At 46.9% G+C, this 13,146-nt stretch overlaps 1 protein-coding gene across 11 annotated transcripts in view; it reads right to left on the bottom strand.

Moving 5' to 3' along the window:
* Nucleotides 1-13,146, bottom strand: part of FHAD1 (forkhead associated phosphopeptide binding domain 1) — a 63,716-nt gene that overhangs the window by 23,060 nt on the left and 27,510 nt on the right. For all 11 annotated transcript variants that reach the window (XM_078378978.1, XM_078378976.1, XM_072977793.2 and 8 more), the window contains 8 exons: nt 12,351-12,455; nt 9,728-9,835; nt 8,293-8,367; nt 7,474-7,626; nt 6,783-6,981; nt 3,967-4,037; nt 3,543-3,677; nt 2,317-2,424 (listed from right to left, as the gene is read on the bottom strand). In XM_078378978.1, coding sequence (XP_078235104.1) covers nt 2,317-2,424; nt 3,543-3,677; nt 3,967-4,037; nt 6,783-6,981; nt 7,474-7,626; nt 8,293-8,367; nt 9,728-9,835; nt 12,351-12,455 — 954 coding nt within the window. The remainder of the gene's footprint in view (nt 1-2,316; nt 2,425-3,542; nt 3,678-3,966; nt 4,038-6,782; nt 6,982-7,473; nt 7,627-8,292; nt 8,368-9,727; nt 9,836-12,350; nt 12,456-13,146) is intronic.

Raw genomic sequence — 13,146 nt, forward strand, 5'->3', positions numbered from 1 at the left:
AAAAGGACAACACCCCAAGTTAATGACGGACTATACTAAGTTGGTGCCGACGTGAGGGATCTGGATTTTGGGGCCACGGGTGAAGCTACCTGGAAGGAGGCCGGCTGGCAAGAGACGGCTCGCACTTGGGAAGAACGCGTTTGGCCACAGCATGAAGAACCTCATCAGGAGGGTTTTGAACTGAACTGGTAGGGAGAGGAAGATGCAAACCCAGTGGTAAAAACTGATGAAGGCTCATGTACAAAAATTGATGAATTGTGGTGCTGGAGGAGACTCTTGAGAGTCCCCTGGACTGCAAGGAGATCAAACCTATCCATTCTGAAGGAAATCAACCCTTAGTGCTCACTGGAAGGACAGATCCTGAAGCTGAGGCTCCAGTACTTTGGCCATCTCATGAGAAGAGAAGACTCCCTGGAAAAGACCCTGATGTTGGGAAAGTGTGAAGGCAAGAGAAGAAGGTGACGGCAGAAAACAAGATTAGACAGTGTGATCGAAGCTACCAACATGAATTTGATCCAACTCCAGGAGGCAGTGGAAGACAAGGAGGGCCTGGCGTGCTCTGGTCCATGGGGTCACGAAAAGTCGGACACGACTAAACAACAAAAATTTTCATAAACTCAGAAAAATGACAGGAAAGGCCCCACGGCAGGAAATCCTAACAGGAAAAGGAATTAATAAAGGATTAATAAACAAACAGTCAAGGTGTACCTTACTACCTTAAATGAGTTGGAATCCCCAGGGCTGGACGAACTGCATCCGAGAGTACTGAAGGAGCCGGTAGAAGAGATGGGCAGAACCTGCAGTCCATTATTTTTGTAAAATCATGGAGGATGGGTGACGTGATGGATGACTGGAAGAGAGCTAACGTGGTCCCAATCTTCAAACAGGGCAAAAAGGAGGAACCGGGGAACTACAGATCCAGTCAACCTGACATTAACCCCAGGGAAGATTCTGGAGTAGATTATAAACTGGCACTCTTTAAAACAATGCACTATTAATCAGAAGCCAACATGGATTTCTCAATAACAAATCCTGCCAGACTAATCTCACCTCACTCTTTAATTGGGTAAAACCCTTGGTAGATGGTGGGAATGCTATAGATGTAATATATCTTGATTTTCAGCAAAGCCTTTGACAAAGTGCCCCATGATATTCCGATTAGCAAGATAACTAAGACAGCAAGAGCACCAGGCTGGAAACAGCAGAATGAAATTTCACAAGGATCCATGCAAAGTTCTCCACTTCAGGAGAAAAAAAGAACAAACGTACAGTTACAAGACAATATATTCACGAAGGCTTTCACGGCCGGGATCTAATGGTTGTTGTGGGTTTTTCGGGCTCTTTGGCCATCTCTGAAGGTTGTTCTTCCTAATGTTTCGCCAGTCTCTGTGGCGGGCATCTTCAGAGAACAACACTCTGTGCTCTCACAAGACACAAGTTACAAGACACTCAATAACACTACAGGCATGAAAAGTCTTGAAGGTCAACACGCTGAATGTGAGCTAATTTAGGATGCATTAACAGAAGAATAGTCTCCAAATCCTGTGAGGTACTCATTCCCCTCTATTCAGTACTTGTTAGGCTTCATCTCAAGTCCTGTCTCCATTTTGGATACCACACTTTAAGAAGGATGCTGATAAACTGGAACAAGTTCAAAGGAGGGCAAGAAGGATGATAAGGGAACTGGAAACCAAGCCCAAGGAGGAAAGACTGAAAGAACTGGGCATGTTTAGCCTTGAGAAAAGAGAACCGAGGGGAGATAAGATAGCACTTTTCAAAAACTTGAAAGGCGGTCATACATTGGAGGGACAGGAACTGTTCTCGATTACCCCAGACACGTAATAACAGGCTCAACTTACAGAAAGCCAGATTTCAGTTGAATATCAGGAAAATATCTTAAATGTTAGAGGAGTATGACAATGGAACCAATGACCTTGGGAGGCGATCAGCACTGGAGGCATTCAAGAGAAAATTAGATCGCCAACTATATTTTGATTTGGATTCCTGCCCTGAGCAGGGGGTTGGACCCGATGGCCTTAGAGGCTCCTTCCAACTTGGTTATTCTATGCTTCTATGGTCCTTGGTGTCATCTTGCACAATCCCATCTTGGGTGAGTCTAGCCTCCTGACAGTCTGGCTTCTCATCTTCCCTGATACTATCAACCCCTCTCACCACATTACGGCGTGTTGCTTCTCCTGGGGGCTGTTTTGTGCCTTCATTCACACCTTCAGCAAAAAGAGCTACATGCTGGAAATACTACAAAAAGCTTCATAAAGTCAGGAAGGAATTTTAAATCATGTACAAATCTCTACACACCTGAGCCAACTGTTTCATTTGTGTTTCCAAGTCCATGACTTTTCTCTTTTCCTCATCAATGGCTTCCTTCAATTTTGCTTCCTGCATGGCAGCCGTCCCCTCCAAAATCTGGAAAAGAGTTTTATTTTTTCCGTGAAGGTATCTTAAACAAATCAGCGAGGCAGAAAATAGCTTGGTAACAGACAAATAAACAAAAGTCATGTTCTAACCGCAAGGGCCATTTGAATTGTTTCAATTTCATACTTCATTTATGCCAATATATATTTATGCATAGTTACATGGTATATATTTAACCAAACTCCGGGAGGCAGTGGAAGACAGGAGGGCCTGGCGTGCTCTGGTCCATGGGGTCACAAAGAGTCGGACACGACTTAACTACTAAACAACAACAACATGGTATATAAATTGCTGGGCACGTTCACACAGCTGTCTTTTCTTTCAATACATTTCTTGAACTTTGAACAGCTTTTGTAGGGCTATGCGTGCCATCTTAACAAAAGCAACTCATTTTGCATTCTGTTTCAGGAGCACTACTCTAAAATTGCTTTGTTGTTCTTAGAAACAGAACATTATCTGCATTCTGGCATTATCTACAAAGATCCAGGCGTCCTTGGCAGGAACTTTGCTGCCCCAGTGTAGCCATAACACACACACACACACACACACACACACACACACACACACACACACACACACACACACACACACACACACACACACACACACACACACACACACACACACACACACACACACACACACACACACACACACACACACACACACACACACACACACACACACACACACACACACACACTTTTCTGCATTGGTTCAAGCAATCATACGGTCAGAACTGATGCAAATCGATCCATTGTGGAAAAAACTAGAAGCCCCGGTGGCGGAGGGGAAAACTCCAGAGCTCAGCGGTGGTGGGGGAGGTGGCTCTGGGCTGATTTGCATTTGCTTTCACATCATGTGGTCAAAGTGAACAGATCATCCCAATCCTGTAGCATTTCCTGAAACTTTTTTTGTTAATGTAGTAGTATCTTTTGTTCCCCTTAATTAATACCTATACTGTTACAACCTCTTGAACATTTTTCATTTCTACTTTAAATCAAATTGAATATTCTCTGGTCATTGCTATGAAGCCTTAAAAATGTCCCTAGATGCTTCTTCAATTGTGATAGGAGAAAAAAAAATAGGGAAAGGTGTGCCCCTGCTACCTTTCTGTGTTCCTCCTCAGCTTCCAGAAGTTCCTTCTCTTTGTCCTGGAAATCTTCCTCAAGTTGTTCTTTCAGTTCTTTCAGCTTTTCCTGCAGGAGCAAATGCTGAGACTCCTCAATTGTCCTTTTCTGGTCCTAGCACAAAAGATACAACCAGAAAAGAGAGAGAAACGAATGAGATCAAAGAAAGCTCAGCTACAAAAGAAAGTTCCTCAAGATGCTGCTATATCATTAGCCAAGAGAAACAGAAGGAAGGTAGGAAGGAAGCACATGGCAGCATGTGCAGTCAAGAGTGGGTGTTGTTCCCACCAAAAGACCTTGTTCAGCCCTGGAAAGTTCAGAAAGATCCCCACAGACACAGAACCACCTGCCCGTAGGAGTCTCAGAGGCCAGGAAGAGGCTTCCAAGTGAAAACGCCTTCTACCTGCAATGCCTGAAGCTGGCTTGTGGTGTTACAGTGCTGGTCCCACAGCTTCTTCACGTAGGAGGCCATGCCTGAGAAGGAAAAGAAGCAAGAATGAATCCCACTTCCCTCTTCCATTTCCCCAAGACTTCTTTTCTCTAAGCAGACAGATCCTTGAAAGAGGTCACTGTGACTTATTGATCAGCCTGCTGGGTTAGCACCAGTGGCAGGGAGATCCAGAATGAAATTCCAATTCAGCCAGGAAAATCACGGGCTGACCTTGGGACAGGTGCTCTCTTTCGGCCTCATGTGTCTTTACAGGGTTGCTGTGAGCATAAGGGAAGGAAGCCATGGCCTCTGGCTCGGAAGAAGGACCCACCTGTGGCTTTGTTGGCTCCTTCTGTCCTGCTTTAGTCGCTCTTTTTTCAAAGTCAAAACCCTGGAACCTATAAGCAGCTATGGGAAAGAGTCGTGGTGGACCATGGAAGATGACGACCACACCCTATTCCCGATAGAAACCTCATCGCCATCCCTGTGAACCTCCTGTTAGCCACAAAGGGGGAAAGGTACCCACTTACAGGCTGCAGCTCTCTGCAGCTGACAGCATTTCTGGAGAGGGGAGCCATCTAAGTCAGGAACTGGAACCGGCTCGGAGGAACATCAGACTGATACACACACACAGAGCTCAAATCCCAAGCGATATTTTCCCTGCCAGGGGCTTTCTGTAAAATAAGAAAGGTGATGGGGTTCCCTCACACGCAGCCTTAGCCTGCGTAGATTACTGCGGAGCCAAAGCTGTGGCAAAGGACAATGACGCCTCTTTTTCTTAAAAGAACAAACCGGAAGACATCACATTCCTCAGGGACACATCGATCATGATGGGGAAACAGCCGTGCTTGTTTCCACTGTGCTTTCCAGCTGGTATCTCTGAAGTCAAAGAGGTGGGCATTTCCTCCGGAGCCAGGCACAGAGGCCTCCATTCAAATCTTTAGTAACATCGGGTCAAACCAGAGGTCAAGGGGATTGTGTGTTCCTTCCTATCAGGCCACAGTGTGAAGCCCATGCTGAGGTTCCAGTGACCAATGGCAAAACAAAACATGTTAAGCATGTATCCCAGAAGTGGCCGCGAGGGCCATCCAGTCCAATCCCTGCTGAAGCAGAACATCCCTCTGGGAAGCAGGGAGCCACCCAACTGCTGTCCAGGAGCCTCAGAAGAAGGCAAATCCCGACCACGCTCTGAGCCACTGCTCTTCGGGCCAAAGAGTTCTTCCTCACGGTCAGCTGAAATGCCCTCTTTCGCAAACTGAACCTCTTGCTTTGGGACCCATGCTCTGAAGCAACACTGAACAAGCTTGCTCCACCTTCCATAGGAAAGCCCTTCAAATATTTGAAGAGGGCTATTTTATCACCCCACCACTAATCCTTCCACTAATTTTCACAGGGCTTGATTTTCAGCCTGGTTGCCCTCCACGGAAGGTGTTCCAGCTTGTTGGTATCTCTGTGCATAGAACTGGACCTGGTGTTCCAAGGGAGAGCTGACCAAATCTGAACACAGCAGTGTAACTTCTTCCTTTGATCTGGACACTGGACTTCTGCTGTTGCACTCCCTTTTTCAGTTCCCACGTCACACTTTTGACTTGTGTTTAGCTTGTGCTCTACCGAGACCTCCAGATACTTTTCACACACCCGACTGGCAACTCAACTGTTGGCCGTCTTATGTTTGTGCACCTGATTTGTTCTGCCTAAACACGTTGCCTGTCAAAATTCATTGCATTCATTCAGTTCTCCAACCTGCTAAGCTCCTCCTGAGTCCTGATTTTTTGTCTTTTGAAATATTAGCCACCCCTCTGAATTTGGCATCATCAGCAAATCTGACTGGCATCCCCTCCATCCCTCATTCGAGGCATTTACAAAGACGTTGACTAACACTAGGCCCAGGACAAGGAGTCTATGAGCACTTCTGGGGAAGCGCCCATCGACCGACTACAAATCCACCCAATGGCTGCATCATTTAGTCCACGTTCTGCCAGCCTGAATGTGAGTGTATCATGAAGGTCCTTGTCAAAAGCCTTGCTGAAAATAATAGACATCGCCCCCACAGCATTCCCTCATCTCGCTGATTCTACCCTCTTAGAACGGTATACCATTATCAAGGCATGACACACTTTTGACAGACCTGAGCGTGCGCCTTTGCTACTTGCTCACAGGCTGCGTCACGATCTGTTCTGGAACCTTTCCTGCCAAGTTCACCAGCGGTACCTGCCCAGATCTTCCCTTTCCCCTTTTTGAAATTGGGAACAAGTTTGCCCATCTCCAGACTTCAGCCACCTTGCCTGTTTTGCAAAAATCCTCAAAGATTATAAACAGAAGCTCTGAGATTAAAACCAGCTCTTAAATTCTAAGATGATGATGATACCTGCAAGCTCCTTTAAGTACCCTTGGGTTTGTGCAGTCTATCTGGTCTTATGCCACCCACTTTCCTTTCTCATAGAATCTCTCCCGACAAGGCTTATCTGCACAACTGTTCACTTCCAGTATTCTCTCCTCTCTTCCTGGGCTCTTCTTCAACCTTACTTGGGGGTGGGGGGGGGGTGGAACAGACCCTATGGCAGACCTCTTTGGGCCCTCCGAGACAGCGCCTCTTCCAAAAAGACTAAGGTTTAAAAAGACATTCTCTAGTTTGACCCTCAGCTTCTTTTCAAAGGGGAAAAGTGGTCCTTGCATCTCCCTGGGAGGCCTCTGCCTTGGGGGTGGGGGTGATGGGCCCTGAGAGCTTGGCAGCTGATTTAACGGACCCAGGAGCCCTGGAAAAGGAGCGTGACTGAAAAGCGGAGAACCTTTCTCAGCAGGGCTGGAGATGTCAAGGCCCACGTCATGCACGAGACCTTCCACAGCATCCACCCAGCTTAGCAAATGACAGAGGACTTCGGCTGCCAGCGCTTGGACCTCTGAGGCAGGAGGAGTCAGGCGGAGGTTCTGAAGAGTGGAGATCTCCTTCCTCAAGCTGTCGCCACAATAGGATGTTTTTAGGAATTCCTGACAAGAAATAGGAGGGAAAGAACAGAAAATCTGTACACAGCGGCCCAGATCCCTTGCAGGCCAGTGCAAGCCCACAGGAATGAAATTTCCCACAAACTATCAAGGGGTTGTTTTCGCAACAAGTTTTGTCGCCCCCAGAAAGGACCACCACATACGTGGAGACGTGTTCCAACAGCCCTCTTCTCCGCCCACTACTCTGTTTTGTATCAAGGATCAGGATCAACAACGGATGTCAAATCAACAAAAAGCCACCCTGCTGCAGAGCAAGCCAAGGACCTGGATGGATTGCCTGCAGAAGCGTTTAAATGTCCTTCTGGACTTATGGTGATTGGCTGCATTCCTTACCTATGCTTGCACTGCAGAGGGAAAAACCCCCGTAGACGGCCGCTTTCTCGCGCATGTCCAATTGGGTCAGATGTTGCCATGAAAGCGCAGAATATGTACTCAGAGTTCCTTTTCTCTTTTTTCCCTAATATTTAAATGCTCTACCTGAAATCCATACAATGATTTTGTCAACTGCTCCATGTTTTCAGAGATTTCCTGTATTTTAGACTCTTTGGCACGTATTTCCTCTTTCAGCACCATCTCTTTCTGATAGGACTCCTCCTCGTTCTGCTGCATTTGTTTTATCTTCTCCATAATCTAACATGCAGTTTAAGAAAGGGGAAAAAAAAACCTTTTGTCAACTATTTTTGGTCACTCGCTCTCCCTGCCTTGCTCCCTAGATTAAGCTCTGAAAGAACTGACCAAAGTCACTTCCCCATTCGATAAGAAAACCTTACAATGACATTTCAAGGGGGTGTGGGGTGTGTGTGCAGTCTATCAAACAAAAACAAGGGTCTCAGTTCTACTGGTCATTTTAAAAGATCCAAATGAAATGGCATTTATGCAAAACTTGACTCCCCATTCAGCAACTGATGAAACAGATCTAATGAAGCTGGGACCACCATCTCTCTCTCTCTCTCTCTCTCTGTGTGTGTGTGTGTGTGTGAAGTAACAAAAGGAAAGAAAGGAGAGTGGGCCACAGGGATGTGGCCTGAAGCAGGCAGCAAGCTTGGGAGTGCTAAGTCCTGAAAAAGCATCAGCCTGCCCTTCCCTTCTCAAGCTGCTCGACCCACCACATCTCAGGTCAGTCTACAGAGGCAGATAAACCTCCTCTCACCCAAGTTCTGGCTGGGAGCTGACCATCCCCTCACTGACAAGATGCTACCAAGAGGCAGCCCCATCCACGACCCCACTGGAACCACTTTTCTGATACAAGGCACTTGCCCCCCAAAAAACAAAACAACAACAAACAGACCATCCTACCTCCTGATCTGTGACCGACCTCTCGGGGAGTGGAAAAAAGAGGATTTCAGTCACTTGGTCTCTGAAGCGCTGTGCCTGGCAACAGAAAAGAACCCAGGAAAGATGACTGAGAGTAGTGAGGGACCTCTCGCCCTCATCTGGCACAAGAGACTCCCCAGCCCAACCCCTCCAGCTACCCCTGTGGCTGCCCCGCTCCCTTACGATTCCGAAGAATACCTCCATGGCCTGCAAGGCGCTGGGACATTTACCACCGCAGCGCATGGCGTTCTGCTCTAGGGAGCCCCAAAGCAAGGGCGGACCACGCTGGAGATCCAAAAGTTACGATGGGTCTGGCCTTGGGACCCCCTGGTGGCAGCCCCAGCCCCTCCAGATGGAACCACAAGGGACCAGAAGGTGACTTCTGATTTCAAACAAAGCCAAGCAAACACACCCTTCTGATTTAAAAAGAAAACAAAACACCACCATGATCCCAGAGGGCAAGACACGCAGCCATGGGCTCAGGTTACAGGGAGCCAAATTTCTGCTGAATATCAGGAAAACATTCTTAACAGTTAGAGCAGTACGACAGCGGGACCCACAACCTCAAGGGGAGGTGGTGAGCGCTCCAACACTGGAGGCCTTCAAGGAAAACTTAGAAAATCAATTGGCAGATACCCTTTGATTGGGATTCCTGCCTTGAGCAGGGGGTTGGACTTGATGGCCTTAAGAGGCCCCTTCCAACTTCACTTTTCTATGATTTCTCGCTGAAAAAAAGAAAGGGAATACTGTGATTTGGGGGGCCCTTCACCAATACCTTGGCAAGAGATTTTTCTATTATGTGGAAGTGGGGGGGGGGGGTTTTCCAGCAGATACAATTATCGCCTTGAAGCTGCCATGTTGCCCGCAGGCTACGCAATTAGAGATGGGCACAAACCAAACCACAAACCAGGAAAAAAAACACGACAATTCGGGCTGATTCCTGGTTTGGTTCATGACCCAGTTCAGGGATTCTGTTTTGCCAAAGCAGAACAATGACAAATTCCACCCACCCCCCTTTTCAGGGCTTCATTCTGGTTTGGCAAAACAGATGCCTGCCCACTCCCTTCCCACTGCCCCCAGGGCCTCCCTACCCAAGTCCTGATGGCACCTCCCTGGGTGCCATGAGCAGAGCAGTCGGTCGCTGCCTCTGTGTGGGCACTCATCTCAGGCACATGCGCAGAGGCAGGGTCCGGTCTCCTTGCAGGGAGGCTGAGCCGCTTGCAAGGCGCCTGGGCAATGCATCCACATGGGTGCAACAAGAGCAGGGAGCTCCCCCCGCCCCCCCCCCAGCAAAAACCAAAGACCCAACTGCACACGAACCATGAACCATCGCAAACCCCCGTTCTTCAGGTTCCTGCCCATCTCTACATGGATCCCCACCCCTGCCATGAAGTAAATGACATTTCAGCCGCCTTGCCTGAGTTGCTGCCAGCTCCATGTCTGCCTTGATGAGTCGCTCCAGGCGTCCCATTTCCTGCAGCTGCTGAGACCTCCTCTCACATTCTTCCTTCAGGTCACCTTCAGCCTGAAACAACGAGAGTCTGTGAATAGCCGTAGAAAAGGACGAGGGATTTGGGTCATTCTCTTTCCCTGTCTCCCAGTAAAGACCACAGAGATGACTCCTCCCCAGTATCAAAGGCCCAGGATCTGTGTGACTTTGTGGAAGAGTCGGTAAGAACGGGAGACTTCTTGGCCTTGGCCAACAAACCACCCAACTGGAACAAGAGCCGCACCTTCCCTGCTAGAGAGCATGCTGATGCACTCCTGTGAAAGGCAGCAGAGAAATCTCATCAATGAGAAAACCCATGTTGCCACGGTGCAGAGCCTGGACAGTCAATGATACAACAGGGAACATTTTTAAAGAGGCATCCTCTTCAGGATTGGGAACCCTTGACATAAGAACCTGGCCAGAGTCGTCCTTAGTAGAGATCATCTGGTAAGAAACATGCCTCCAAACAGTGGGGGTGACGAGGAAATCAGATGGCTTGGTTTTTGCTGTTTCTGAGAATGCTGTCCACATTTTTATCCCATCCAAATTGTGAGGGCCATTTTAACATCACCCAAATTTCTGCATATTTGGAGGATGCACTTCTAAAGTTTATATTTTTGAGAATATGTTCATCTACATCTTTAAAGACATATAAGGTCCCCTATAACTGTGGGATCAGTATTTGTAGTTTCACTTATACATAGTCTGAAACAATTTCAAAAATATTTGAAATATTAGAAGAAGAAAAAAACTAGAAAGACATATTTTAATGATGTGTTTACCAGAACCGGTCACTAGAGAGACCCAGAGATCACCAGCTATATTCTTGTTGGAATGCGCAGCATGATCTTTATTGAAAATCCCGTGGAGTTAATCACTAAAATGCTACTGGAACCTCCAACTAACGTAGACCCACTGAATCAATGGGATTCCTAACTGTTGACTCAACAATTGACCCACGGGGTCTACTCTCACTGAGACTAGCAGTGGAATTTAGGCCAACAGGGCTTGATGCCCCACTGAAGCCACACCCAATGCTCTCAAAAGAGAGAGGAGTCCACAACCAGAGGGAAGAGAGGAGCAGGGGGACCATCATGCCCCAATCCCTGCTGATCAACAAGGGCAAAGCCTTGGGACCCCCAACTCCAGAACACAGCACTCAACAGCTAGTTGAGAAGATCAAACTGGGGAAAGAGAACATGGGCTACCTTGAGCTTTCTGGAGAACAGCTGGACAAAACCCGTGACCGACTGACAGATGCTTAACTTGCAGGCAGGGGGGAGAGAGGTGGAGAGGACAGCCCCAAAAGTATTTTGAAGAACACAGGGGAAACTCGCCAGACACCACACGTTGGCACCTCCATGCGCTTTTTTAGGTCTGTCGTGGGACTCGACACCTCGATCTTTACCAGCCCTGAGATTTGAATGCTGGGAGAAAGGCTTGAATGGGTTCCTTAAGTGCAGTGAAGCTCAGCAATTTTATCCATTCATGTTAACACTGGTGTGAGGGAGATTTTTAAATTGCCATTATGTTAACTGCAGATGTTGACACTGGAAGACCAACAGCCTGTTACCCTTGGGTTGAAACGGTTTGCCCAGGAGTAGAATTCTCTGTTTGTGCTCCAGTTGCCTTCCATGTGGGGCTTATTTCCAGACTTATCATGATCACCCCGCCACAGTCCAACTGCTGACTGGCGAGGGAGGCATTTGCAGTCCCAGCACTTCTGGAACAGACGAGAGGGCAGAAGGCCTTCTGGCCGCCCGCTGGGCACCCCCTCGAACAATCCATGCCGTTTGTTTTTGCTACCCCCTGCAGCATCTATTCTCCATTTCTAGTTACCCATGCCAACATGTAGGCGTTTTGAGCTCTTGAAAAAATAACTTTTTAAATTAGAATACATTAGTTGTTTACATCGAAAAGGCCTCATGCTGTTGCTGTTTTCATTACTCCAATTATGTCCTTGCTATTTCTTAAAGAAACAAACTTCTTACAAATACCTGTGCCACATGAATTTATTACTTCCTGTCTCTCACTTTATTGGTACAATAAAATCAAAGAGACATTGAAAGTTGTTCTGGCTTCCAGCCAGTCAGAAAACAAGGAAGTGCCTTCTCTTCATCTGTAACACAATCTCAAAAGTTTACCCCAGCTCTGGGAGGATCATTTCTAATGAATCTCCTCAGCATAATGTTTTGGAAATGCTAGGCACCTTTATAGGCACATTTGCTGTTTGCTGGATGCAAACAGTCCCAACTTCATGTCCATTAATATATAATTTATCTTCCCATCTAATGGTGAGCCAGAAGGTAACTTGTTTTTGTGGTATTTTACTGTTGCACAAAAGCAGCACAGCACAGCGCTTCCAACCACAGCAGCAGCTCCCAACTCATAGTACACACATTCATTTATTTATCTTAAAATCTTTTAACTGCTTATTGCTTGGAATAAAGAATATGAACAACTGGAATGAAAACCGTCCCAATATCCATAATCTTGCCTACTTTAAATTTTAAAAAAGAGGCAAAACCCACAGACAAACGGTGTCATTTACCTGTGTTTTTTCAACAAGCTTATTAGATAAGATTTCCTGCTCTGCCCGGAAGGTCTTTATTTCTTCTTCAGATCTCTTCACTTGTAGCTCCAGGCTGGCAATATGCTGCAAAGGGAGCCAGGAAAGTGAGACCAGTTGTAGAACACGGTGCAAATCCTTACACCAACAATTAAGGTTAGTAGCCAAGAAGCACAAGCAGAGGTGCTCTGGGTTATGGGCCCTAAGAAAGGCTGGCAGCCAACAGTCACAGCGTCCGTCTCATTCGGGACAAAATTCTACAAAACATGTTTCTCAGGACGTTTAATGCCATTAGTTGCTGTCAAGGGGCCGGTTTCTATTTCCACTATTTTGAAATCTTCTTACTTTTCTAGGTGTCCCTTGGCACACAGATTGCCTTTTTTTGATAATCAGTTTTGGGTTTGGATTCTTATCCTAGTGACCGAGTTTGGTGGCCGTAACCAAAACAGAGCCGCTGAGAAACATTTGCAGAATCACAAAGAAATATACCGTATTTTTCGCTCCATAAGCCGCACCTTTCAATAAGACGCACCAATTTTTTAGGAGAATAAAACAGGAAAATATAATCTGTTTTCTTCGCTCCATAAGATGCACAGACTTTCCACCCCCCTGTTTTGTGGGGGGAAAGTGCGTCTTATGGTGTGAAAAATATGGTAAAAACTAAGAAGGGCAAGGCCAGCCAGCCCATGAGGTTCAAGCATGAAGTGCAGCCCTGAAAAAGGAAAATCGAACAGCGACAGCTGGGATGGGACGGAATATCCCCAAAGAAGGGATTGTT

Source organism: Pogona vitticeps, chromosome 7 (assembly GCF_051106095.1).
Source record: "Pogona vitticeps strain Pit_001003342236 chromosome 7, PviZW2.1, whole genome shotgun sequence".
Classification (NCBI taxonomy): domain Eukaryota; kingdom Metazoa; phylum Chordata; class Lepidosauria; order Squamata; family Agamidae; genus Pogona; species Pogona vitticeps.